At 44.6% G+C, this 24907-nt stretch overlaps 1 protein-coding gene across 1 annotated transcript; it reads right to left on the bottom strand.

Moving 5' to 3' along the window:
- Positions 1 to 942: 942 nt before the first annotated feature.
- Positions 943 to 24907, bottom strand: FAM81B (family with sequence similarity 81 member B). Its single transcript, XM_086771405.1, has 8 exons — positions 24867 to 24907; positions 22981 to 23227; positions 19335 to 19453; positions 13980 to 14109; positions 11010 to 11116; positions 6707 to 6842; positions 4437 to 4632; positions 943 to 2015 (listed from the first exon to the last, which is right to left on the bottom strand). The coding sequence occupies exons 1-8, from the start codon at positions 24905 to 24907 to the stop codon at positions 1909 to 1911; spliced, it is 1083 nt and encodes a 360-aa protein (XP_086627531.1). The 3' UTR covers positions 943 to 1908.

Below are 24907 nucleotides of genomic sequence, written 5' to 3'. Positions count from 1 at the left end.
TCCCACCATGCACTTGTAGAAACGCATTCATCAATAACCTCGCGTTTCACCTTTTTGCTGTTGCTCAGTGTACCGAGACCCGCAGCATCCAGGGTACTCGGTATGGAGGCAGGGGCACCAAGCCATGCTAACTGCTGCTTCACCGGCAGCCAAGTGCATGGGCGAAAAATAGCAAGAGAGCCTAGAAGGAAGTGGACAAAGACAGCCTGGGAGGCTGCCCTCAACCCCACATCTCTTGTTACAACTGGATGAATGGACTTTAAGTCTGCAGTGAAGGCAGAGCCCCCTGTAACGGACAGACCATACAATACAGACCAAAATACAGATTCCGAGTAGCTCAGGAACAGCAGCACGTCACTGGGATTTTGGTGTGGCTGGTTTCCTGCTGCTTGTGGGAAATGTGATGCACACAGACCTCACCTGAAGGCAGGCGTGAGGCTGGGGTCTTTCCCACGGAGTTCAGCTCTACAGAGCCGGGCCACAAACACAATGCAGAACGGTCGTCTGCGACTCTGGTGGCTGCTCTTCTTCCTTTACAAGACCTGAGTGGTTTCTAGAACTTTTTCCTCACTGGAGAAAGTTTTAACATTCCAAAATTTCTGCCTGTGGGAGCAATGTGATTATTGCTGAAGTGGCATTCCCCACCAACTGCATTGGTTCGGTTTCTGCCATCATGCCATGCAGGTCTGCATCCTGCAATCCATGGCTTGAGAAACCTGCTTTTCAGTAGCGCAAGAACCACAGGAGACTTGAGAGATAGAGGGAGGTAGATTCAGATTGGATATTAGGAAAAAATCTTTTCCTCTGAGGGTGGTGGAACACTGGCCCAGGTTGCCCAGCGAGGCGGTGGATGCCCCATCCCTGGAAACGTTTCAGGCCAGGTTGGCCGGGGCTCTGAGCAACCTGATCTGGTTGGAGATGTCCCTGCTCCTGGCAGGGGGTTGGACTGGGTGGCTTTAACGCTCCCTTCCCACCCAAACCATCCTGGGATTCTGTGATTATTGGAGGAGGATTATCTGAGTCCTTCTAGAATTTTCTTCCCTGGGCAGTGGATGGCATTGTGCTTTCTGCAAGCAGGTGCACTGTAGAAATTGAGGTTTCTATTGCAATTGCTTTGTGACCACCTTTTTTGGCGTCCCTGCTGCAGGACTGTTAGCTTCCATTGGGAAATCATACTGCTATGTCTTGTTTGCCCAGCTCCCAGGGTTTTTCTCCTTATTTCCAGATTATTTTTCTTGAGTTTTGAAACAAAACAAAATCAACAATGTCAGTTACATTTTTGAGTGTTCCACTGCTAATAATCACTATTTCTTTCAGTCAAACAGAGATGAGAGATAAATTGTCTTACTAATACATCTGCTAATAATTAACTTGCATTCTGTCACCTGTACCAGATTTATTAGCTACTTTTAATGATTATACTTATTATAATCCAAATCTGGCATCGGTAGATATTCTGATACCAGTTTTCACAATGCTATTACTACATACGCTGTGTGGAGCTGGAGGAATTTACTAGGCCTTATAGTTACACAAATCTAAAACCGATGTAGCTTATGGCAGGACTTAATAACCATGTACTTGTTTTCTTAAAGTCCTTTACATACTATGAATACTTTTGTATGAAATCTCCTTGTAAAATTTTAAGTCAGTCCTTAAAGTTTAACTTTTCTTCTACAGTGAAGTACTCTATTGTAAAATTGGCATGAAAATGACTGTTGGTGTTACAGAGCCGTTGTTTTTGCAGCTACACAATGTCGTAAGTAGCAGTAACATCCTACGGGGACACGGGAGAACATAATCAGGTGTATCTAAAGGCTACTTCTTTCTTTAACTCAATGATGCTGAGAGCACCTGCAAGAGTGGACGAGGCTTGCTCCTGGTGTTCAGTCTGCTGGGAGGTCACTTTCACTCCATCTTTGACATGTCTTTCTGAATTTTGCTTTTTTCAAGTTTCAGCCTCGTGTTCTGTAATTGTTTGAGCAGCTCCAGAGACTCCTGAATCGATTGGAATCCTGGTAGGAGAACAGGAGCAATTAATTAAACAGTGGTTGCTTTCAGTACATTAGAAGTTTCTTCTTTTTTTGCAAAGGTTTCTAACCCACCTTTAATACAGAGCACATTAAATCCACTCTATTTCATCGTTTTATCGAATACCGTAGCCATGCCTTAGCAGCTTAGGTTGCAAGCTCCTTGCTATAAGAATCGTATCCTCCACTACACTGGAGCACACCAAGCGTGACTACACATAGCAGTAAACTGCAGTTGACACCAGAGTTGTGGTGTGGAGGACAGAAAGTACCATCTGTCTTGAAAACCAAGGGTATTCAGCCTTAAAGCATATTGCTCTTTCATTCAGCATTGGGGGTTTTTTGATCGGGGTCATTTTTTTCACTCCACAGTCATTATTTTGAATCAATTACTCTCTTCCCATTGGATGCTGACGCTGTTACTCTGCAGTCTGCCTACCAGACAGCAAGGTTGGTGCCATGAATCTCCCAGAGCTGTAGCGACTGTCAATACGAGTTACCCTTCATTGGAGACTGCTCCCCTCACTAACAAAACCACGACAGAGACGGACGCTGTTTTGTCGTGTGCTTCTGGGAGAATGGCAGCTCAGCGTCACTGGCTGAGTCTTTGTGTGTGTGTAAAAAGAAAGATGGGAGTGTGCAGACACACGCTTTTGCAAAAAGAGAGCTACCAAGCACCTGATGGACCTTTTTTGAACCACTGTACAGTCAAATATTGTCAATAAAGACTGGAGCAGTAGAACTGTAACCTGCCTAGCTGTTTCCAGATTGCGGTAATTTTCAAATCACAACGTAGTCGTTCTTCACATTTGCCCAGCATGCCAGTGTGAACTTATTAGCAAGCAAGCAGCCTACAGAGGATTACAATTAATTCTCTTCCTCTATTTTTTTTTCTTAAAGTGCTTATTGTAACATGGCAGCTGATTACGTGTTTTTCTTTTTGGAACAATTGTGTAGCGTGGGTTAATTCTGCCACTGCTACACTCTAGACAGCGCTCAACCAAGTCACTGCGTGGTGCTTAGAATTTTATAAATTCCAGACATGTCTCTGCTTTCCAAGATGCCAATCTGTGCTGAAGCACAAACGGCTGCTGAGACAGTCGAGAGGCTGGCTCTGCACCCTTCAGGCGGCTATGCACCTCTTCAGTGGCCTCTTTTCCCCCTTTTTGGGGGTCAGCCCCCACCAGAGCACTGCCATGGGAAAAAGCACTTCTTGGACTTGAGTTTGAACACAAGGATGGCCAAAGTCTGGTGTAAACAGATCTCTTCTGTCATTAATTTCTGCAGGCAGGAATTTGAAGTTAAGAACTCTCTCCTTTCAGAATCAGGATCTTTTATTCTGAAATTTCTTAGCCACAGCTTTCGTTGTGATGTGGTCTTGTCCTCGCTCAGATGGTCTCATAGATAGCAAAGCTGTCTTGGATCAAGCTGCACGAAGCCCATATCTAATTCAGAGCTTGGTTTGCTGCAGCCTTGGAGCAGGGCTCGTAGGTGAGTTGCAGATAATGAAGGAATTGGAGCTGAAGTAAAGAGCCGGGGTCTCGATCACAGACAGCTTGGAAGACGAGAACCAGACGCTTGAGTTTCAAGTGAGAACATGTGAGATGTGAAGCCCTTGTGTAATCATTTTCAGCCATCTGTTCCCCAGGAAAGAGGGCTGAGTGATTTTTTTTCTAATAACCTGATGCGTCCGTGGTGTTTCTGTTATCAGCTGCCAGTGCAGGGTATTACGATAGATCAGGTTTGGCGGACACAGGATAGATTACAGCAGGAAAAATCTTCCTTGTGAAGGCCGTGTGCGTAGCGCCAGGTGAAAGCCTTTCTAATTGCCACTGAAGGCTGAGCAGCCGGCATCGTCTCAGATCGGTGAAGTAGTTCCTGCTCTGTGAGTTACATTGATGTGGCTGTCCCCGTGGGAAGCAGCTCAGCAATGTCATCTGACTGCTCCCCTGTTCGCTTGTGTCTCTGTCGGGTAGCTGTGGTGTGTCCAGATGCCTCCTTCCCCAGCTACTGTTGGTTGACAATGGGCAGTAAGGGACAAAAATCAAATAAAACCACCAAACACGATCTCAGCAGCAGGATCTGCGCAGAAGGGAATGACTTCTCCCTCCCAACGAAGGTCAGTGACCTTGCCAACAGATGAAATAGGCACTCTAAAAATTCTGGAAAACAGATTGTGAAATCGCCTTGAGACTCTCAGGAAGAGAAAGCAACCAGTCTGCAAATGTGATGCTGGCTGTTTGCAAAGAGAAGTGAGCTAACCCATACGCCTCTGTAAATTCGGTTTGGGAGAGGGAAATTGTCATTTTTAATGTCTTTCTGCTTTCACTGGAAAGTATTTTCTGCAACAGCAAGTTACTCTAGAAATCTGTTTTTAAAACAAATCGCAAGAAAGCCCATCCTCACCTGATCTGTATTCATTGTGGATTTCCTCAAGCTCCCTCCTGACCTGTCTTTCCAATCTGGTGATTCTTGCATGCAGGCTTTTTTCATCACTTTTCATCTCATTCAACTGCTTTTCATATTTCTGTGGTTCATCCATTTGTTCTAGCTTTACTGACAGAAGCAGGAGCTTTTCTTCTACTTCTTTTTCAGCTCTTTCCTTTAAATACATAACACAGGTAAGACATTTCAAATATGCCCGCATTAAACCACCTCCTGACAACTGTGCGTTCAATCAGTCGCGCTTCCTAGTGCCATGCATGACCGCACTGAATAAATCCAGGTGAGGTCTGGTACCCCAGACGGGGTCCTCTCTTTCCCAAACAACCAAATACACCGGGAAAGGGAGGCTGGGCCAGGACAAAGGTGCTTATTATTTTGTTAATTTATTCATTTTAAATCCAGTGATTTGCTGTCACACTTTGCAACAACAGACAGGGAACTCAAAAAAAAACATTTCAGGTTGCTTTCATGCACCCATCCCAAGCCCAAGCTTCCCTTCCTGAGGGGAACAACGCTGTGGTGTAAACCCATCTCAGCTGCTGGCTTGAATAAGGAGGCTGCGCCTGTAAGAGCTGCCCAGCTGAGGGATGGTGAACAGTCCTCTCCCTCTTTTGAGCTCAGCACGGCTCTTGAAGGCAATTTCCCCTCCTCAGAGGGGTGTTAAACCTGAGCTGCGCAGCTGCCCACCCCTTCTGTGGTCTTCAAGTTGCAGTGCTCCCACTGTGACCACATCCAGAGGACAGGCAGCTTCTCCAAGCACTGTGCACACCTGCCCGTACACGCACACACATAAAACCCCAGACACGCTCCTTATCCAAGCTACTTAAGAGCAGCTTTGAAAGCTCTAACTCCTGTTAACGCTGCATTGCTTGGCACAGCAGTCTTCTTTGGGGGAGAGTTACCACATATATTGGTGGTTTTTTTCTGCTCAATAATCACAAAAGCTATTAGCACAGGAAGGGAGTCCAAGCAGTAGCTTTGAGGCAGCAGCTGATGAGATAGAATCACAGAATCATTAAGGTTGGCAGAGACCTCCAAGATCATCAAGTCCAACCACCAGCCCAACACCACCATGCCCACTAAACCCTGTCCTGCAGTGCCACCTCTACACGCTCTTTGAGCACCTCCAGGGATGGTGACTCCACCGCCGCCCTGGGCAGCCTGGTCCAGTGCCCGACCACTCTGTCAGTGAAGAAGTGTTTCCTGATATCCACCCTAAACCTCCCCTGCTGCACCTTGAGGCCCTTTCCTCTCATCCTATCACAGGTTATTTGGGAGAAGGGACCAACACCCACCTCCCTACACCCTCCTGCCAGGCAGTTGTACAGAGCGATGAGGTCTCCCCTCAGCCTCCTCCTCTCCAGACTGAACAACCCCAGCTCCCTCAGCCACTCCTCATAAGATATAAATGTTTTAGTATCTTCCTGGCTACAGTAAGTGTTGGTTGCACTGAGTAGGAGAGCTTATTATCAGGCAGAATAAATGGAAATTAAAGAAGTTGAGAAGCATTTTAGTTCCAAGCAACTTCTGAATCTGGTCTTTGATCAGCATCCTTCATCCTAGTGCTAAGACATGTTAGCGTGTCCAGCGCTTTTGAACTCTGAAGCTGAGTGAACTGCACACAGCAAAGGAGGAAAAGCTTGTAAAGCTGTGAAGAAATTAATTAAAAGGCATTGGTCCTGTGCCAAGCACTAACTGCTGCTGTGGAACCTAAATGTGCTGCGTTTTAATGTACCGACCGCAGGATGGTGAGAGTTCGTCTGTATTTAAAACCAGTCAGAATTTGCACAGACAATCTCTTCCTGTTCTGAGCTTGCAAACGAACAAAACTGGGTGGTGTTCGGTGGTGGCACCGATACTCCCTTTGGGACAGGAAAACTCCGTTGTCGGGCACATCAGGGTTACATGGGCGTGAAGTGATGCCACGATTGTGGAAGAATTTATTCCCTGGGCTGCCCAGAGCATTGTGGGATCTCCACCCTTGGAGACACTTAAAAATCACTGGGACGAAGCCCAAGCCCTGACTTTGCTGTTGTTTGAGGGGTTGAACCTCATGACTTCCAGATATCCCTTGCAAAATATGATTTTCGTAACTTGCCCTTTTGCTGGCCATGTCCCAAGGCACCACTTTTTGTGTAAGATCTTGGTTTGTGTGTGTGTGATTTGGTACCTGCTGGGATGAAGTGTGACAATGTGATGGCGCCATGGGCTGCCGTCCTGGAAAGTCTTACCAGTCTCTCCTTCACCGTTTTAAGCAGCTGATGCCAGTGCTGGGCTTGATGTTCTTTGGTTCGCGTCAACTGTGCTTCTGTCCACTTCCGATGAGCCTGTATCTGATCCCTGACGTCACTTAGAGTACTTGTCAACCTAAAATTATGATTATTTTTTTTAGTAACAAGATTAAGGCTTAAGACTAAGGCTTAGTCAGTGTTATGGAGGAGTCTTGAGTCACATGAGTAAATTGTTTAAATTACTGTAAAGATCCTCAACAGCTTCCTAAGAAGACCTAGGCTCAATTATTTTACTAATCTTTACCTTGAAGGCTGTACTTACATGCCCAAATGTGATTTCTGTAGTGCAGTCTACTCTAGAAAAACATCTGAGGGCTGAAAAACGTTAATTTCCCATTTGAATCAAGTTTATTCAAAGTGGCTAAAGAAGCTGCGTTGCCCCGTTCAATGTCGACTGCACTGCTGGGCATCGAGGAGAGCAGCAAAATCACTTATGGCGTGAAAATTAAGTTTATAAGGGTACAAAAAGTTTATAATGAAAAGATTACAAACAAAAAGAGAATACACAGTTGCCTTGGAGGCAGAAGTTGGATAGAAACATGAAATCCCACCCAAAGGGAACAGAGCAGGCAGCATCCAGAGGAGACAGGGAACCACAGGCAAGGGTGGTGAAGAAATGCTGCTCGGATCAAATCTGCAAAATATCAAGAGAAAGGGAACTGCCTGGCTTAGGTTTTTCTTCTCTTCTGCTGCAACATGTAATTTACAACATGAACCATGAGAAGACGTGAACTTAGGTCCAAGCTGTAGTCATATGTATAAATTTTCATGCTTATGCATGTGACCTGACTGTAGGAGGGTCGTGAAAAATTTTAATGTAATTGTATTAATTTCTAACACATGCTTGCATGCAAACAATGATCGCTTGAAATTTGTTTGGTCCTCAGTTAGGATACAAACGAACAGGTAAGGAGCAGAATTTTATAACTAGGCTCAATGCTTAATGGCATTTTTAATATTTAGTATCATTTTTCAAATGAGTGCTTGAGTGAAAGTGGTTTTTTACACCAAGTGATTGATAACAGCTTTGTATCAGTCTAATGATGTGGTAATTACAATCTGCAGTCACTGTAAATGTGGTAAAAAAATAATTATAGCAAAAATCTCTCTAAGTGATATGTTCTTGCATTTTGCTATACACAGGGCCTTTTTGAGATCATCTACACAAGCAGCCTGTTAGGTCAGTTTATCACTGTTATTCATTTTAGTAATTCTAAGATTTGATTTTTCAAGAATAAAAACCTGAAGTATTAAGTTTATCATTTATAGCGCTACCACACACATATAAACACACACACAGCATTTGCTTCAAATTTGAGCCTTTCTTCATGAGAAAATAAAATGATGTTGTGGGATTATGTCAATGATATAGACCACTGTCCAACCTGAGCACGGGAAGCAGAGGTATAACAAGCTTTTCTCAGAACTAACAGTGAACCATCCAACTGGAATAACAGGAATCAGCATCCGGACCCTGTTCTGGAAAGGCCAGGTAGGGATGGAGAGGGTGGCTGTTGAAGCCACCACCGCGGTGGCTCTGCGGTCATTGTACGTGAGTGTGGGGTCTTCATACCTGAGGATCAGTGAGCGGGCTGGTCGTTGAGTTACGGCTCTGTTCAACCACCACAGTGGGCAACTACAGGACCAGCACCTCTTCAGACAGATCTTTCATGTGGTCATTTTTGTATATATAGATGTATATATATACAAAATCAGAATATTTTCATCCATCAGGCATAAAACACAGGTCTCGTGCCACTGTTTGTGTTAAAATAACTGAACAAATTTGGGGAACATAATCTAACGGGTGAAGATGAATTAGTCATGAATGACAGAACTGATGGTCGGGTTCAAAGGTTCAAAACAAAACTTCATGTAGCTGGCAGCTGGCATTTGACTTTGCTTCCACTTCCCCAAAGTTGGAAAGGGGGAGAAAAGGAAATATTTAAAGCTAATAATGCATTATGTGAAGCTGTATTTGTGCGACTTAGAAAAGATCTGGCAATCAAGAAAGCCTGCCTTGGGGAGAATGGGAAGAATCACAGAAATAATTAGTACAACATTCTATAAAGTCGTTTAACAAGAACTGAAAATTATTTTCCTGACCACAGTAGAAGTTATGGATTCACCAGTGAGGTTTATAGCTTGTGTGGTTCAGACCAAATGATCGCAACGGTGTCTTTGGGAAGCAAACCCCAGGAACCACAGCCAACATCTGGCTCTGCCAAGGAGGATCACGGTGGCTGCGGGCTGTCTCTTGACAGTGACAAGATGATGATTAATAATACTGTTGTTATTATTCTTGTTATTATCATTATTATTATTTAGATTATAATACTAATGCTTTCTTATTAATAATAATTTTAAAAATAATATTATATTTTATTTTATCTTAAACTTTCTTTGATTAGCATCCCTCCCGCACAGAGCTTACAAAAATATAGCCAGCAGGAGCGAGGCTCCAGACACTCATGATTTTCCACGGTCTTTGGTCCAGCAAAGCTCTGAAATATTAATAAGGGGATACTTGTGGATACTTAATAAAAGAAAACTCCAGCAATGCTGCAATAAATTTTCACATGTGAAAGTAAATCTATTGGCAATCGAATTGGCTCTGTGCAGGTGAATGTGGCTATTCCAACCCAACCCACCCCAAGAGAGAAGCACCCACTCCTCCAGCTGTGAAAGGCTGAATTTCTGAGCACAGCACAATGGCCATGGAATCCCGAATTACGTTTAAAATTAATCCAGTTTTCAGTAACAATACCAGTTTGTACTTTTACAACACCACTGCCAGACTGCGCTCAAAGGCGACTGGGTCCCAGAGAACTGCGTGTCAACTGAAGAGGTAACTCTGGGCTTTAAAGCTGATTTAAACTAAAGGTTTTATAGGGGAGCTCCAGTCTGTACCAGGAGTAAATTTTATTTTGGCTCTATAAAAGGAATACATAAATCTGGTAGACTTTTACAGCAGCAATATAAAAGGAGACAGACATTCCCCAAAGGGCATGCTATTTTAATTACATTTTACATTAACTGGAATAAAATCTCAGTGTTTAGTAAATCACTGTGTTGGATTTTATGTTATATAAACAACCCCAGAACATCTCAGTACCTTGAAAGCCACCTCTTTTCAGGCTTCCTGTTTCTGATAACAATTGCAGTAGGATCCCATTAACTTTTGAGAAACTCAGTATTTACCTCAGTTCAGTTTTCCAATTTCTTTCTTTTCTGCCATTATTTCATTTTTCCTTCCCTCTTATTTTGGTTTCATTTCTTGTCCCTTTCACATCATCCTGATCTCCAGCAGTCACTGCTCTCTGTCTCCCTGTTACTCCTTCCCTCTTCCCACTTTCTATTCATTGCCCACTTTAGCTCTTATTTCCCCATTCATTTCCTGTTCTTTTTATGAGAACTTTCTTCTCTTTAAAGTTCCAGCCTATTTTTACCTCTGAATACAATTCAGATGATAGAATCTTAATTAAAATACATCTTTACTCAACTACTTCACCATTTTAAGGAGCGGAACTATTGCCTTTGAAATATCACTATTGCAAGGTTATTATAATTAGATTTTAAAATTATTTGTGCTGGCTCTGCTATTCAATGTTGGGCTGTTTTGCATTGTTCTGATGCCGGATACTTTCGTTCATTGCATCCTTACCAGGAGCTCCCTCCTCTCTAAAACTCATCAAGATTCAAACAGAACCCTAAAAGTAATTCTGCAGCTGGAACAGGAAAAATATACTGCACACGTAAGGAACAAGATCGTGACAAATCCGTGGGCACACATGGCTGTGCGGCTGTTTCGGCTTGTGCCCACCTTTCCACGCCAGCAGCACCCCTGCCCCAGGTGCCTGTCCCAGAAATGGGCAGGCAGTGCAAGCGGGAGAGGAAAATGTCTTGTTCTGCCCACAGGCAAGTCACAAATTAGCCCCAATTATAATGGCAAACAGCGCCTTTGTATTTGGTGCTTTTCTTTTCAGTAAGGGAAGTTAATTGGTTTCGTATCTTTCGTCTTACAAGGTGGCATTTAGCGCCTCGCATTAACAATTAGCATGCAAGACAATATACTTCCATTGCGTATTTTCATTATTTTACGGCATAGATCTTCATTAACCTTCTCTTAGTGTTTCGAATGGCTGTTAATTAATGGGTTTGTTTTCCTATTTCATGGCAACCTGTTCATCATACAAAAGCGTTCAGGGTGAATTATCATAATGAAAAACCCTCCATCACTTACTTGAAATCCAGGAGTTGCAACTCATGATGTTGGTCCCCCTGGGCTGTCTTTAAATCCAAGCTTTCATCAGAGTTGGACGTCTCTATCTTGCCTAATAGCTGTATTGCCTAACGAGAATCAAACAGAAAATGCCTTTATGACCTGGGCTACGAGCACTTACATTGAAATACGCATTACGATTGCAAGCACAGAAAAAAACAGCCAACATCAAGGTACAGCTACACAAGACCAAAATTTGCTCACTGAAGTCTTGAGCTCAGAGTGACCAAGGCTGTATAACCTGAAGTCAAAGTCTTTGAGGATGCAGGCTTCACTAGTACATGCACAGGCAAGCAACGCTGTTTTTATTTGAGCAAGGCACTGGGCACCACTCCCACCTCCCCAGCGGTGGCAGGAACCGAGGAGTCAACCCTTGAAAGCACGGGAGTGTTGCAAAGCGTTGGCTGTCCAACACCTAACAGGATCCCAAGAAGAGTGGAGAGAGGAGAGGCTCACCCACGATATCAAACGTTTTGGTGGCTGTAGCACTAAGATGGCACCTGGGGAACTCCATTCAGAGCATCTACCCACTCTGCTACACCTGGGCTGTGGTGCGCATCCCCGGCTCCGTGCAGCCCCGTGCTCTCTAGGCTGTGGGATGTCCCAGGTACCAGATGCTCTCCCACATTTATAGAATCATAGAATCACAGAAGGGACCATTAAAGCCCACCTAGTCCAACCCCCCTGCCAGGAGCAGGGACATTTCCAACCTAGACCAGGTTGCTCAGAGCCCCGTCCAACCTGGCCTGGAATGTTTCCAGGGATGGGGCATCCACCGCCTCTCTGGGCAACCTGGGACAGTGCTCCACCACCCTCAGTGTAAATTTTTTTTTCCTAATATCCAATCTAAATCCACCTCCCTCTATTTTAAAACCATCACCCCTGGTCCTGTCACAGCAGGCCCTGCTGAAGAGTCTCTCCCCACCTTTCCTGCAGCCCCCTTTGGGCACTGGGAGCCGCTCTCAGGTCTCCCCGGAGCCTCCTGTTCTCCAGGCTGAACAGCCCCAGCTCTCCCAGCCTGGCCTCACAGCAGAGCTGCTCCAGCCCTCTCAGCATCTGCGTGGCCTCCTCTGGACCCTCTCCAACTGGTCCATGTCCTTCTGATGTTGGGGGCTCCAGAGCTGGACGCAGAGCTGGACCAGCTTCTTTGGTTGGAGATGCCCCCTTTCACAAGATTGTTCACTGTTGAGCGAGGGGAAGAGAAACTGCTTCAGCAACCTGACCTGTGGACTGAGGTCCCTCAGCTGGGATGCAGGGAACAAGATGGACTCACAAGGTGAAGCCAAGCACCCCACATCCTGCAGTGATGCCCCTTTTGGCACAGGGCAGCAGAGTGGTTTGGAAACACTGTGGATGCTCCAGCAACTGCACCCACTATTTCAAGAGAAGCTGGATGTCCATGTGCCTCTGGAAGATGGAGGAGGAGTGACTTGGGAGACTGGAAGCCACCAGAAACCCCTTTCTTGCACAACCTCACCCTCCAGAAGTTTTCCTTGTGCTTTACCTGCTGCTGCAAGTAGACACTTGGTCTAGAAGGTGGCCTGACGCAAGGGATGAGGGATTTAGCCTGCCTACCCCTGGTTAATTAGTAAATCAAAGGGAATGTGAAAATCCAGCAGTTTTCTTCAGAGATTTTACACTGAAGGAACACAAAAAATCCCTGGGGAGGAGATGCCACTGCCTGTTTGGTTGCCATCTGTGGCACGTCAGTGTCAAAAAGGTGTCACTGCAGCCTCACCACATTGGCGTGGTACCTTCCTCCCTTACAGCAGCACCTGGCTGCTCTTCAGAAGTCCTTTCCTTTCTTCTTTCCTGCAGTCACATGAGAACATCTTTTTTCCCCTTTCCAGCTGAGGAGGTTTCTTCTGCATCCTGCTCAATGTCTACCCTGGCTTATTCTCACATGATTTTCTGTGCTGTTTTCTGTGACTCTGACACATACCCCTGTGCCCTTCCCTGCTGCCAGGTGAAGACGACTGCTTTGCCTAGGTATTTGAGGGCACAGATGTCCAAACAGTCTTTTAACTGGTAAGAAATCTTCGTTTAAGTTCTGTCATGAGTAATTTTTCCCTGGAGAAGAGGACCTTGGGTAGGCAGGGTACCCGACGGCTGGCAACGTGCCTGGCGCAGCGGAGTTGCAGTTAAAATGCAGCACTGAGATTTATGTTCGACACCAGAGTGCACAAGAAATCGAATGTCCCAGATCAGCTGATGTCTAGTTTGGAGCAGGAGCAGAGAGCCGTCATCCTGTGGGTTGAGAAAGCTGGATTTTCCAGTACAGCTGGATTCTTCTGAAATATTTCTGTTAATGTGCCTGATCCTGCCAGAGGCTCCAAAACCACTACTGAGCGCAGCGGAGCTCTCTCAAGGAGAGGCCGGCTATAAGGAACAATAGGCAATAACAGCTGTTGTCTGGGGTTGGGTTACCCACCCCATGGAGAAAAAAAAACCAACAAACCACGCTCTCACAGGAAACAGTGTTTTCCAATATTTTTTCAGTGTTACAGTTTCCAGAGCCTTTGAAATAGTGCCCAAATTAATACGGAGCTCAATGCATCCCTGCTACCACCTTAAAACCAAAGAAAAACCAGCAGGTTTAGATGGCCTTTTTCTGGCTCCAAAATACCTGCAACAGAAATTTCCAGATGCACTTGATTATAAATCATACTCAGAAACAGTAATGGGCCATTTGTCATCCAAGGATCCCCAAATCCTAGGATATTTTTAATATCTGTTACTACCTTTTGTCTACTCTAAATGCCACTACCATCCCACACTATCATGGAAAACCTATTTTTTACTAAAAATCCTGACATATTGTATAAATACCGCATCAGTCATTAATACTAGTCAGCAATTTGGAGGGAAAGAGAGACAGACATATATACACATACAGTCAGCACTCACCAGCTGTTTCACTTCTCTTCTCACCTTCTTCTCAAAATCATCAACACAACTTCTGAGGGCAGAGTGAAGGCTGTAAATCTCTTTGTCAACCTTCTGGGCCCCACGCCAGATAATGCTGATGTCTCCCGACAGCTTTGCGACGCTTGCCTCGCATCTGTGGTCAAACCAGAGACAGGAGAGGCTCTGCAGAGGGATGTGGGAGAGTGGCTGGAGGAAGATGCTGGTCTCCATGCTCTGCCAAGGGACCAAATCCAGCCCCCTGCGATCACCCTGGCGAGTGGCAAATAGGCAGAGGCACCCCCTGCTCCCCGTTCTGCTTCCAGAGGTCGCTGCCCACTAAAAGAGCTGCTGGAGGTGATGGCGAGGACGCAGGAGGCAGCCAGAGGTGATGCCCATGGGTTCCTCATCCTGCCAGACCAAGCCCTCCCCAATTTCCTGCTACATAATCTCAATAAATTAAACTGAACCTGAAGTGTAAATCAAGAGGTTAATTGCACCCCCAGCTTTTGGATGCACAAGCACCGCAGCCTGCAGTGTCCGCTGGCTGGACGCAGATGTTGGGAAAGGTCACTTTTAGAAGAAAGAAAACTTGGTGTTTTGCAAGGAGTGTTCATCATGGTTTGCTCATTAAACCCTTTCAGTCACATTTACCAAAATAGCTCATCACATATAAAAAGGAAAACAAATGATGAGAGAGAGATGGCATTAATTGAGTAGCCCAGGGATGGAATAACTTTCAAGCAGCTACCCTTTCCGGGTACTACGAATGACTGCTTCAGGGTCTGTCTCTGATGTATGTATGCACACATTGTGTGTATAGTGTACACATCCAGTTACCTATTATAAATACATTTTTTTAACATAAGCAAGAAGACTTTCCTTAGCATATACTTAAATACACAAATAATGATATATATGTACTTAACATGAGGAAGGATTCCCACACTTGCCCCCCTGCACCCCTCCTTCACGCTGGGCCCCCAAGATTCAGCCACCTGCCCCACTGGTTTTAACGGGATCATGGAAAAAAATACCCTAAAGCCACAAAGTAGTGCACAATTTCATACAAATAACAGAATAGAAGCTGAGTGAAGAAAACAGCTAAGTTTTAAAATGCCAGAGAAATTATCCCCCAAAGCACCACTGCCAAATAACGCCAGTGCTGTTGACAGACAAAGGATCCAGGGAGAAGTTTTGACAGTTTAAATAGACCAGCTTTTTGTCATCTCCTGGTGATGCTTAGATATTGCGATACACCTACAGAGCACGTAGATCAAGGAAATAAAAAAAAAACTTACTGCAGACAATACAGGCTTTGTATGGAGGCCAGAACTTTGATCAAAAGAAACCATTGATTTGGAACACAAGTACAAAACAGGGGAACACGGATCTGGAGAGGGAGGGGGCTGCTCCAGAGCTGCCGTCACAGCTTCGCTGGCTGCACACCTAGAAAACAAGCTGGGAGCTGGCGAGGGGAGGGCGCGGGGGACCACGGTCCCCGGGGATGGAAGGTATCCGTGGGGATGGCGGGGGCCTGGGGGCTCCTCGCACTTGTGGGGCTCAGGAGGGATGCTGAGGTGCAGGGCTGTGGAGTGGACCCGGGCATAGGCCAGCTCTTTGAACTGGGATCAGGGCTCACTGCTCCCACAGGAAAATCCCAGCCCAAGGCAACAATGCCCAGGCTGTGCAGGGCACAGTGTGAGGAAGAAGAGGATTACAGGATCTGTAGCAGTAGGAAGACGTAACTTCAGTTACAAGAGAGAGAATACTTGAAAATAGAGGATTTGGCGATAGGATCCAAAATTCCTGAGAAGTAGTCTTGCAGCGTGGGATTAGTGCAACCACATCTGCACTACCACGTAGCCCGAGCGGCCAGAGCCCTGTCTGGGGACTTGCAGACCTGGTGGGCTTCACCCAGACCCTCGGCACCGCAAAGACCTTCAGCACCGCCCATGTGCCTTAAGTCTCTCGTCCTGCTCTGCTCTCACTTTCCCGATGGATAATACTGCTGTTACGTGCCAAGTGGCTAAATGTATTATTGCTGTTTGGCAGATTGCGTCCTGACGAGAGCGAGGATACTCAAGACTCACTTAAATCTTGCTCTAATTTGATATTTCACGAAGGAGACGATCAGCAGCTCGTGGTGAGATCATGGTTTCCAGTCACACAAAGCAGAGGCTAGAGAGTGTGCGAGCGGCCGTGGAGGCAGACTGGGAACAGTACAGAAAAACATCCTCCTTTGGGATTTGCATGTAAATTACAAAGTATAAAGCAATAAAAGCCTCTGATGGTTATAGTAAAGCATTTAATTAGAGATGGGAATATAGCTGCCTGCTATACGTTCAAGGAGCTTTGTCCTCCAAACTCATGGAAGGAATAGTTTACGTTGGACAACTACACTTGATGAATTATTGCATTTTCTGAAGGATCGCGTAACTTAACGGATACACACCAGTGTTTCTGATAGCCTAGTACTGTGACTAGGCTTCTTCTCTGAGCAACAAAAATGCTTGCAAGAAAAATAAGTAGAACGTAATGGCCTCTCTGAAGTGCATTGTTTATTGATTTGTGCATTCATTTACTCTTTTGTCAGCGAAGAGAATGAATTAATACCTATCAGAAGTGTGGCCTTTTTTTACAGTTGATTATCTAACTCTTATTACTGTAATGCATATTCCCATGACCAGAGGAATTCTTGTTAAGAGTCAGAACACAAATAAGTTCTATAGCTACTTCAACGGGAAAGCCACTATAGCTGAAATGCTGAAGGTGGGATTTTTTAAAAGATCACTGCTACTTGGCACATAAATGTTTCCACAGCGTAGAAATGTACTCAGAACATCCAAGAATTAATGGAGAATCACCCCAGCAGTTGGTGAGAGGTCTCTGTCTCTTTTTCAGGGAAAGACAGAGTAAAAGAATAGACACAATTTGAATTACAAGAGCTAATCCACATTAATCCTTTACACATGGCAGAATACAGGAGGATGAATCACCTGCTGTGAGAAAGAGCAGTGGCTGCATTTAAGGTTCACTTCATCCCAGATAGTCTTAGATCAAGGTTAGGTTACAAATCAAGAGGAAAACTGTCATGGCAAGTTTGCATTTGTAAGATTTACATTAATTCAGTAAATGTAAATCATATGAACATGTGCATCTGTCTCCAGCCACTCTGGGCTTTACTTAAAGTACATAGCAATTTTAAATCCTGAAACTCAAGAGCAAAGTAACACGAAAAATCAAAATATTGTTCACCACTGTGAGGGCAGTCCTCCATCTGCCAGTTCTGGCGAACGCCTTCACCACAACGCTGGGGGCAGGTCCGCGGCTAAGGCTTGGCATTTCCGGAGGGGAACTTCAGCAGCAGGACAAACAAGAAAGTGCTGATGGTTCATCAGTCACACAAAACTGTACTATGCTTTAGCTCAACGGGAATTATTCACGCGAAGCTGCATTACAATGCTGCTCTCGAAATGCCGTAAGACACCAGCTCTGGCTCTGCAGTACTGGTTTCTTTGGATGAAGCTAGAAAAGCTGCCATTTTTTTTCTCTCTCCCTTAAAAATAAATGGGGTCTAAGGGCTTAGTTTCCAGCATCACAAGATACTGACCTTGGCGCCCTCGTGATAGTTTTTTATGTGCAATTGCATATGTGTGCTTTGAGATCCTCCCTTCTACCCATGGGAAAGGCTGACCGGTGCACCCAAAAATGGGACAGGAAAGAAAAGGGACCTCACAAAAGGTGTTGTGGACCCCCACGAGTGCTCAACCTCTTGCTTCTTCTGGCTGTTTTTTTTTTGTTGTTGTTGTTTATTTGTTTACACAAGTAGAATCGGACTGATCATTTTTCCCCCCACAATTACCCTGCTTTCTGCAAGCGCTTTTGCTTTCCTTTGCTGCAGCCAAATGCTCCAGCACAGAAATTGGGAGCAAGCCCTGGCGCAGCTGCCAAAGGGAAGCACCACACTTAGGAAAACACTGGGAAAAGAGGAGTGAAAACCTCACCCATCGAATGTTATGGCCGGGCTAAGAGCATATCATCTAGAGAGTCTGCTGACCAGAACTGGAAAACACCAGGAGGCTCCTGCGGGATCACCCCCTGCTTTGTTCCAACGCTGATCAGCCACAAGCTTAAAAAAAACCCCCACATTCTTTTATTTGAATATCTTGGCTTCAGCTTCTCCTTTTGGGTTCTTGGGTCTCTCTGCAGCAGACTGGAGTCCTTCGGTACCCTCTGATTTTTTTTCCTTTCTCTGCTGGTAGTTATACATGGAAATGAAGACATTTCTGGATTTTTTTTCTAAAAACTATACATAGATATATACTTCTCTCTGCCAGAAATTTTCCTCATCCCACCATCACATTCCTGGTTCTTCTTTACACCACATCAAGTTTTTAATTTCAGAAAGGGAGCTCTGGGCTTGGTACAGCATTCCATTACCAATCTCTGTGCCATACAACAGCTAAAGTAACCTCTCTGTTTTACTGGTCCTCAGCTTCTCTTGTCTAAGACCATACTGCTGGTATTTCCAATGCTGCATCCCTGTCAGAGCTCATGGTAAGTTATTTTCCTGCTGCACTCCCTCATCTTTTCAAGGGGCACTCAGTAGTGGAACAATCTCTCTTTTGGCTTATAAAATACATTTTTTTTTTCTCAGTCAGCCCACATCACCAATATTCCTGATTATTCTCAATTACCACCTGGTCCTCACTTGATCAATTTTTGTGTTATCCAAAAATATCTATATCAGTGTTTTATAGGAAAAGCATATGACTGGCCTCTGGAGTAAAAAAAAACAACAAACCAAAACATTAGAAACATGCCAGGTGAGGAAGATTTCTTCCTTAATTACTATTTTTCTGATATATCAGTTCAGAGAGTTCTTAATCCATGTGCTGTCTTGATAATAGCACACTTTCACTTTGTCTTTTCTTTAATTGCAGTATTTTGTGTAACTAAGTGCCCCACAGAAGTCCACCGACGTTACGCACATGCAATTACTTGTACTGACGAAAATTTATGATCTTACCAAGGGCAGAAATCCAGTTAGCTCAACAGGGCCCGCTTTCCAATGAAGGAATAAAAGATTTTATCGAAACAACAGGAGGGCTTAAGTAGGAGGAAATAACCACTTCAGCTGAAGTCTACCCAGACTGGAGAAGAAAAAATACTATATCTGAAATGTTAAGTGTGTGATGAAGAATGAGACAGGAAGATACAGTTATTTCTCCATGGCTTGATAATTTTTCTAACGTGGAGAGTGTGAAGCACAGATCCAGCACTAAAATGGTGATGATGATAGAAAATGAGTGCAATGTACATTCATCCACTCCGCACAAATTGAGCGGCAGGGATGACGAGGGCCATAGCATTCCTTACCTTGCCATTCGCCCACGCAGGTCTCCAAGACCCTGGGTGTATTTACGGTTCAGACTTTGAATAGCAAAATTAGTTTCCACTGCAGCACCATCCCTTGCTCTTATTTGCCTCTCCAAAACCTGTAAATTCAAGACCATTAATGAATTTTTTGTTTTCTGCTTTGTTTTTTTTTAAATTTCAAAATACGGTTCAAAGCACCATTTATGACAACAGGCCTAAAAGCTTGTTTTTCTTTCTTGGAGAAAGTAACAGTGTATATTTATTTCAAAAAGCTCTATCTGCATAAATAATAAGTTCATTTTTCCCTTTAAAAATGTACCTTATGTTGAAAAGTCTAGCACGCAAAAATTAGGAAATACAAAAATTGGGAAATGAGTTTTATTGCCCCCTTCAAGCATCCACAGTGCAGCGCAGCCCATAATAAATAACACAGAGGTTTTTTTGAGATAGGCTCCTTTCAACAGGGGATACTAAGTATTTCTGGCAGGAGACAATAGACAAGCAGAGCATTTTGAAACTTTTTTTTTTTTTTTTTGTGCAAAAAGTTTGCTGCCATTGCAGGGCCTTGCAGCCAGGCTGTGCAGGGTGGACGAGGCCCCGAGATGTCTGCCCACACCTCCAATGCTGAAATGCCCATGTCTGAGCTGCCACACCGCAGCGAAGGCACCGCCCTGCCGTTAAAGCACCTTACAGACAGACTCACCCAGCCCGGACGTGGATGTGATCAGTATATGCAGATTTTCCACTTCTGGGTTTACCCTTACTGTTCGGCACATGGCCTGATTTCTGATTGATCACTCAGTATTAAAAGTCTGACCTAAAGATGGAAGGGGTAACAGCCCTGCGGCGACTTCTGGAGTGGCTCACCCTGATGGTATCCGAACGTGTCACCAAACATTAATTTTAGGAAGCCCTTGTGCAGCCACTGTGACCTTTAACGGATACGGAGTGGAGGCGGGGAATGAGCTCTAAAATCTCCTGATTTTACTTCTTTGGTTGAAAGGAGAGGCCTGGGGCTAGTATTTCAGTGTAAGTCAGCACTACACAGCAATTCATCTGGTCAAAGCATAGCTTTTACCTATTTTTTTTATGCAAATAGCCTATTTGTGCAAAAATGAAGTGGCTTTTGTTGGCTTTTTTTTTTATTTAAAATGTTCCCCACTGAGTGAATTAAAAAAAAAAACAGGAAAGGACAACTATAAAGCAAAATTTCAACTGCAAACTCTTAAGGTCTGGTAAAGTTGTTGCAGATGGGTTTGCCCATCCCTTGGGTCGTACAGGCCATGGGAGGGCATGGGGGCAGTCAGGCTGGGTTTTGGCGGGGTTGTACCAGTGCCCCAGGTGTGCACATCTGGACGCAGTGAGTTGGAGCTGTTCAGCGGCCTTCCAGTGCCTAAAGGGGCTACAGGAAAGATGGGGAGAAACTCTTCAGTAGGACCTGGTGTGACAGGATGAGGGGTAACGGTTTTAAAATAGAGGGAGGTAGATTTAGACTAGGCATCAGGAAAAAAATTTTTACCCTGTTCCAGGTTGCCCAGAGAGGTGGTGGATGCCCCATCCCTGGAAATGTTCCAGGCCAGGTTGGATGGGGCTCTGAGCAACCTGCATTCCTTATTTTGTTCTGCATCAGAAAATAATATTCTCAGAGGGCTGAACATACTACACGACTGAAGTGCATTTTTTGCGGCTATTTGACAATGCAAGTCTGATGTCACAAGCGCATGAAGGTGGAGGTGCAGAATGTGACCAATGCTCCCACGCTGGCAAAAGCAGCTGGAGCCGCTTGTTCATTAGGAAGGAAAGCAGCAGCCTCCTGTTTATCAAGGGAAATTTATATTCTCCTTCTCCAGCTCATTCCCTGGGCCCTCCTGTCCCAGAGCTCCTGGACAGGAGAGCAGCACGTGCCAACATCACGCTTGTGGCGGACGGCCACCCCTTAGCCTGCGCGCAAGCCCTGAGCTGGGACACCACTATGTTACGGCTGTTATCGGAGGGGACGCCAGGCACATCTCCGCTTTGCCCCTAGGTTTTTAGTAGCGATGCTTTTCTCTTGCAATTTGCCGTCCTCTCCTGGGACCATGAGGGATGTCTTTGTCAAGGGCCTGGCCGTTTTCCGCCTGGCACTGGCTGCTCTGACGTCCCCGATGCAGCAGCAGCCGGGGCGTGTTTCTGGCTCTGGTAGAGGCGTGTGTTTACTTGGGCTCAGCTTCATTTCTGGCAGCAACAGCATGCCAGCATCTTCCCCAAAGCAGGCTTTTTTGAAGGATATTCTCCCTGCTTTGGGGAAGATGTGGAGTTCGAGTGAGTTACATTTCCTTGTGAATTTTTTTTTTTTTTTTAAATGTTTGAGAAATTGACATAGCTCAACCACTCTAATTTGCTGTGTGCCAGGAGCAATTCTCCAAACCTCCACTAATTCTGTGTTGGCTTTGATTGACAGGTCTCACTGTACTGCTCTCTGTGCTGCCGATGCTCTACCCATACCAGATCCTCACAACCAAAACACACAAAGCAAACACGCACCTGAGATTAGGACCTGAGGAAGGGTAATTTACAACCAAGGAAAAGATTAGATTTAGATGCTGATAGCATCTCAGGCGTTTTTCTAGCAAAACAGTCCTGTACATACTTGATCTGGAGAGAGTTATAGGAATTCAACGATCTAAAATAAGTATGTACTTATCTCCAAAGTATCAAAATCTTGAAAATAAAATCAGTATGAAATGAACACAGAGCCTAGTTTTCATTCGGATTAATTTCATGTGAGCCACGATTGCATGCTGCTTAAGATAAATGCACAGAAGACAGTTGGACTTGATGATCTTAGAGGTCTTTTCTAATCTTTATGATTCTAAGATCAAAATATTTGTCCAACTACATGAAGACCAAAATGTATTGTGATTTTAGTGGCATTTGTAAGACATGTAACATTCCAAAGGACCAACCAAACCTCTGAAGAAGTCTATTTCATTATATTGTAGTACTTCACACCTCTGTCCAAAAAGAAAAGTCAAACGGGGCTGGTAAATTTCACATATACATTTGACAAATAACAGCAAAAAATCAAAGGTCTTCAGCCAGAAAAAGGGCATCCCATGTATTTCCAGCACAGAACCATCAATCAGTTTAAACAAAATGTGAAACTGAACCTCCATTCCAGTCTGCAGTGAGCTTTGTGAAGAGTTTTAGCAATATTTGATTATGTTTGCATGCAGAAGTTATGTTAAGCAGTAGAACATCTACATCAGGAAAACTAAGAAATAAACCCAAACCTGAGTCTTGGTGCTGTACATTAGATGAAAATACAGCTTGCTTCTTACTTCCCTTCCACTCTGCCTCCTGTACACCAGCACAACTGAGAGCAAATTGAATCTGACCCTTTCAATTAAAACAACCCCAAAACTCATTAATCTGCTTTTGATTTCATTTTACTTTCCTTTTTTTTTCACTTTACTTTCTGTAGTCCCCTCCCTTCTGTTTTCACAATTAACTGTCAGTGCCCCTATATAAGAAAAATCGGAGTTTAACTAAAATGTAGTGGTCATGCTGAGTACCTTTCTGCTGCTGAAGCCAATACTAGTGTTGAGCAGACCATGGGCTAGAGCTGCCCCATGAAAGCAGGGAAGCGCTCCTCGGCATGTATTACCTCAATGTCCTGGCTGAGCTTTTTAACGATGCTCGTGATGGTCTGGATGTGGTTTTTCAGCAGCCGCCGGTCAGAGGTCTCCCCATGCTGATAGCCTTCGCTTCCCTGGAGGGACGAGATGATGTCATCTTTAATTCGAAAAGCCTGATGGAGGAGGAAAGCTGTGGTCCTCTCCTGGCTGGATGACCGCTGGTCCTGGAGGCAAGCCCTGTCTCTGGGTTGAGAAGGAGGAGAAGAAGAGTGTCTCCTGTGAACACCAAAAACCTTGGTGTCATACCAGACGTGGCAAGCAAGACAAGGGGTGTGAGAGTTAGTGGTCTCCTGCCCACAGTGGGACCAGGATGCACAGACTGCCTGTTGTACCAGGGGCTTTGATGGTCCTGTGTATGGCTTATGCATCCCTGCAATACCACCGGTAATAACAACCTCTCCACGCTGGGCTAACACTTGGGCATCGGCCCCGTTAACGGCCTCAGAGATGTGAATGGCATTTTTGCAGCTATTAAGCAAAACCCATAAACCTTAAGGACTTGGACTTGTTTTTCACAGGCTTCAAGGTGCTTCTGTAATAGATCACCATGGCAATCCTTGTTTTAGCCACTTCCTATTTCATTTTGAGTACCAAACGCATCCAGCGACCGCCTTTGGAGACGCCCCAGCCAGTGATGCTGGTGCAGAGCACCCCCAGGAACGCGGCACCAGCTGAGAGTGGCCAGAAGGAGGGCTCACGCCAGGTACAGCAACGCTTGTTTTCGGCTTTACTTTGTATTATCTACACCTACGCACTGAAACAAGCCTGAAATCCTAATGGTGTTCTCGCAGCTGCCCCCTCCCCATCTGCCTGCTGCACCTCCAGGGAAGGAGCCAGGGGCTCAAACACGCTCAGTGAAACCATGTATAAATATAGACGAGAGGAAGGATGTTGCAAGGATCTGAAACTGGCAGGTACAGAATGAGGCTCAATTTAGATAGGCACAATCTGGAGTTTGAGGGAAGCTAGAGCCACCATTTACTTTAAAAAAAAAAAAAAGGAAAGAAATTTAATTACTGCAGAAATTTGGGCTTGCATGTTATTCAGAAAATCAAGTTTGTTCTATGCCTTAGTTTAACCTGAGTGGCATACATTTAATGCTCTCGGTGCTATATGAAGTATCCTTTCATCACACAGTTTAGCTAAACTCAAGCTTAACGATGAAATAAAACACCCGGTTTGTCATTTGGGAAAGAAGTCATACACGTTTTCTCTAGGTCTATGCTTTTAGACTGCTATAAATAAAAGTTCTGATGTAAAAATAATTTTTTAAAAAGGACAGAGAAGAGAAGAGGGTTCAGCTACCCTGCTTGATCAATACCCAAAACACAAGGATGACAGTTTAATGGCTGAAGGGCGCCTAAGGATACTCTGCGACAGCCATATGGGCTGCAATGATGTTCTGCATCTGGCTTATGTCTGTGCACCAGGAGCTGCCTTACATTTGTCTGTGCAATTAAGGTTTTAAAATAAACACAATCTTAGCCAGCCATGAATTACCAACAAGATCTGAACACTTAATGTCAAACTCTTCCCGGTAAAAATTCTACATATCAAAACGATTGACTGAGGCTGTGTAAGCTCTTTTCTACTTGCAACAGCAAAAGTCATTAGTTGAAAACGAAGTGTGACCACAATCTATCTTTTTCCTCTTCTGTTTTCAAAAGCATCTTGTTTCTTACAAACCATCTTTTTTAAAAAATAATACATAAAAATATAATGTTTCAGAGGAAAATGGTTGTATGAGAATGTGCGTTCAGTGAAGTCTGTTGGTGTACAGCTTACCCTCCATCGTCAACATCAAGACTTAGGCTCAAGGTCTGGTTACAGCAGTTGACAAGTCACACAATCTTACCTGGCTTCTCCATAACCATGATTGCAGATCATAGTAGACAT

The sequence above is a fragment of the Chlamydotis macqueenii genome, chromosome Z, assembly GCF_036417535.1.
Source record: "Chlamydotis macqueenii isolate bChlMac1 chromosome Z, bChlMac1.mat, whole genome shotgun sequence".
Lineage (NCBI taxonomy): Eukaryota > Metazoa > Chordata > Aves > Otidiformes > Otididae > Chlamydotis > Chlamydotis macqueenii.
This window is presented reverse-complemented; position numbering and strand designations above follow the sequence as displayed.

Bases quoted from the DNA above. Each gene is read 5' to 3' on its own strand.
- FAM81B (XM_086771405.1), bottom strand. From the start codon at position 24,907: ATGTCTACTATGATCTGCAATCATGGTTATGGAGAAGCCAG. The intron at 19,454-22,980 runs GTAATACATGCC...TTGAATTTACAG, and splicing joins AGCTCAGCCAGGACATTGAG to GTTTTGGAGAGGCAAATAAG. The intron at 6,843-11,009 runs GTAAGTGATGGA...TCATAATTTTAG, and splicing joins TTGCAACTCCTGGATTTCAA to GTTGACAAGTACTCTAAGTG.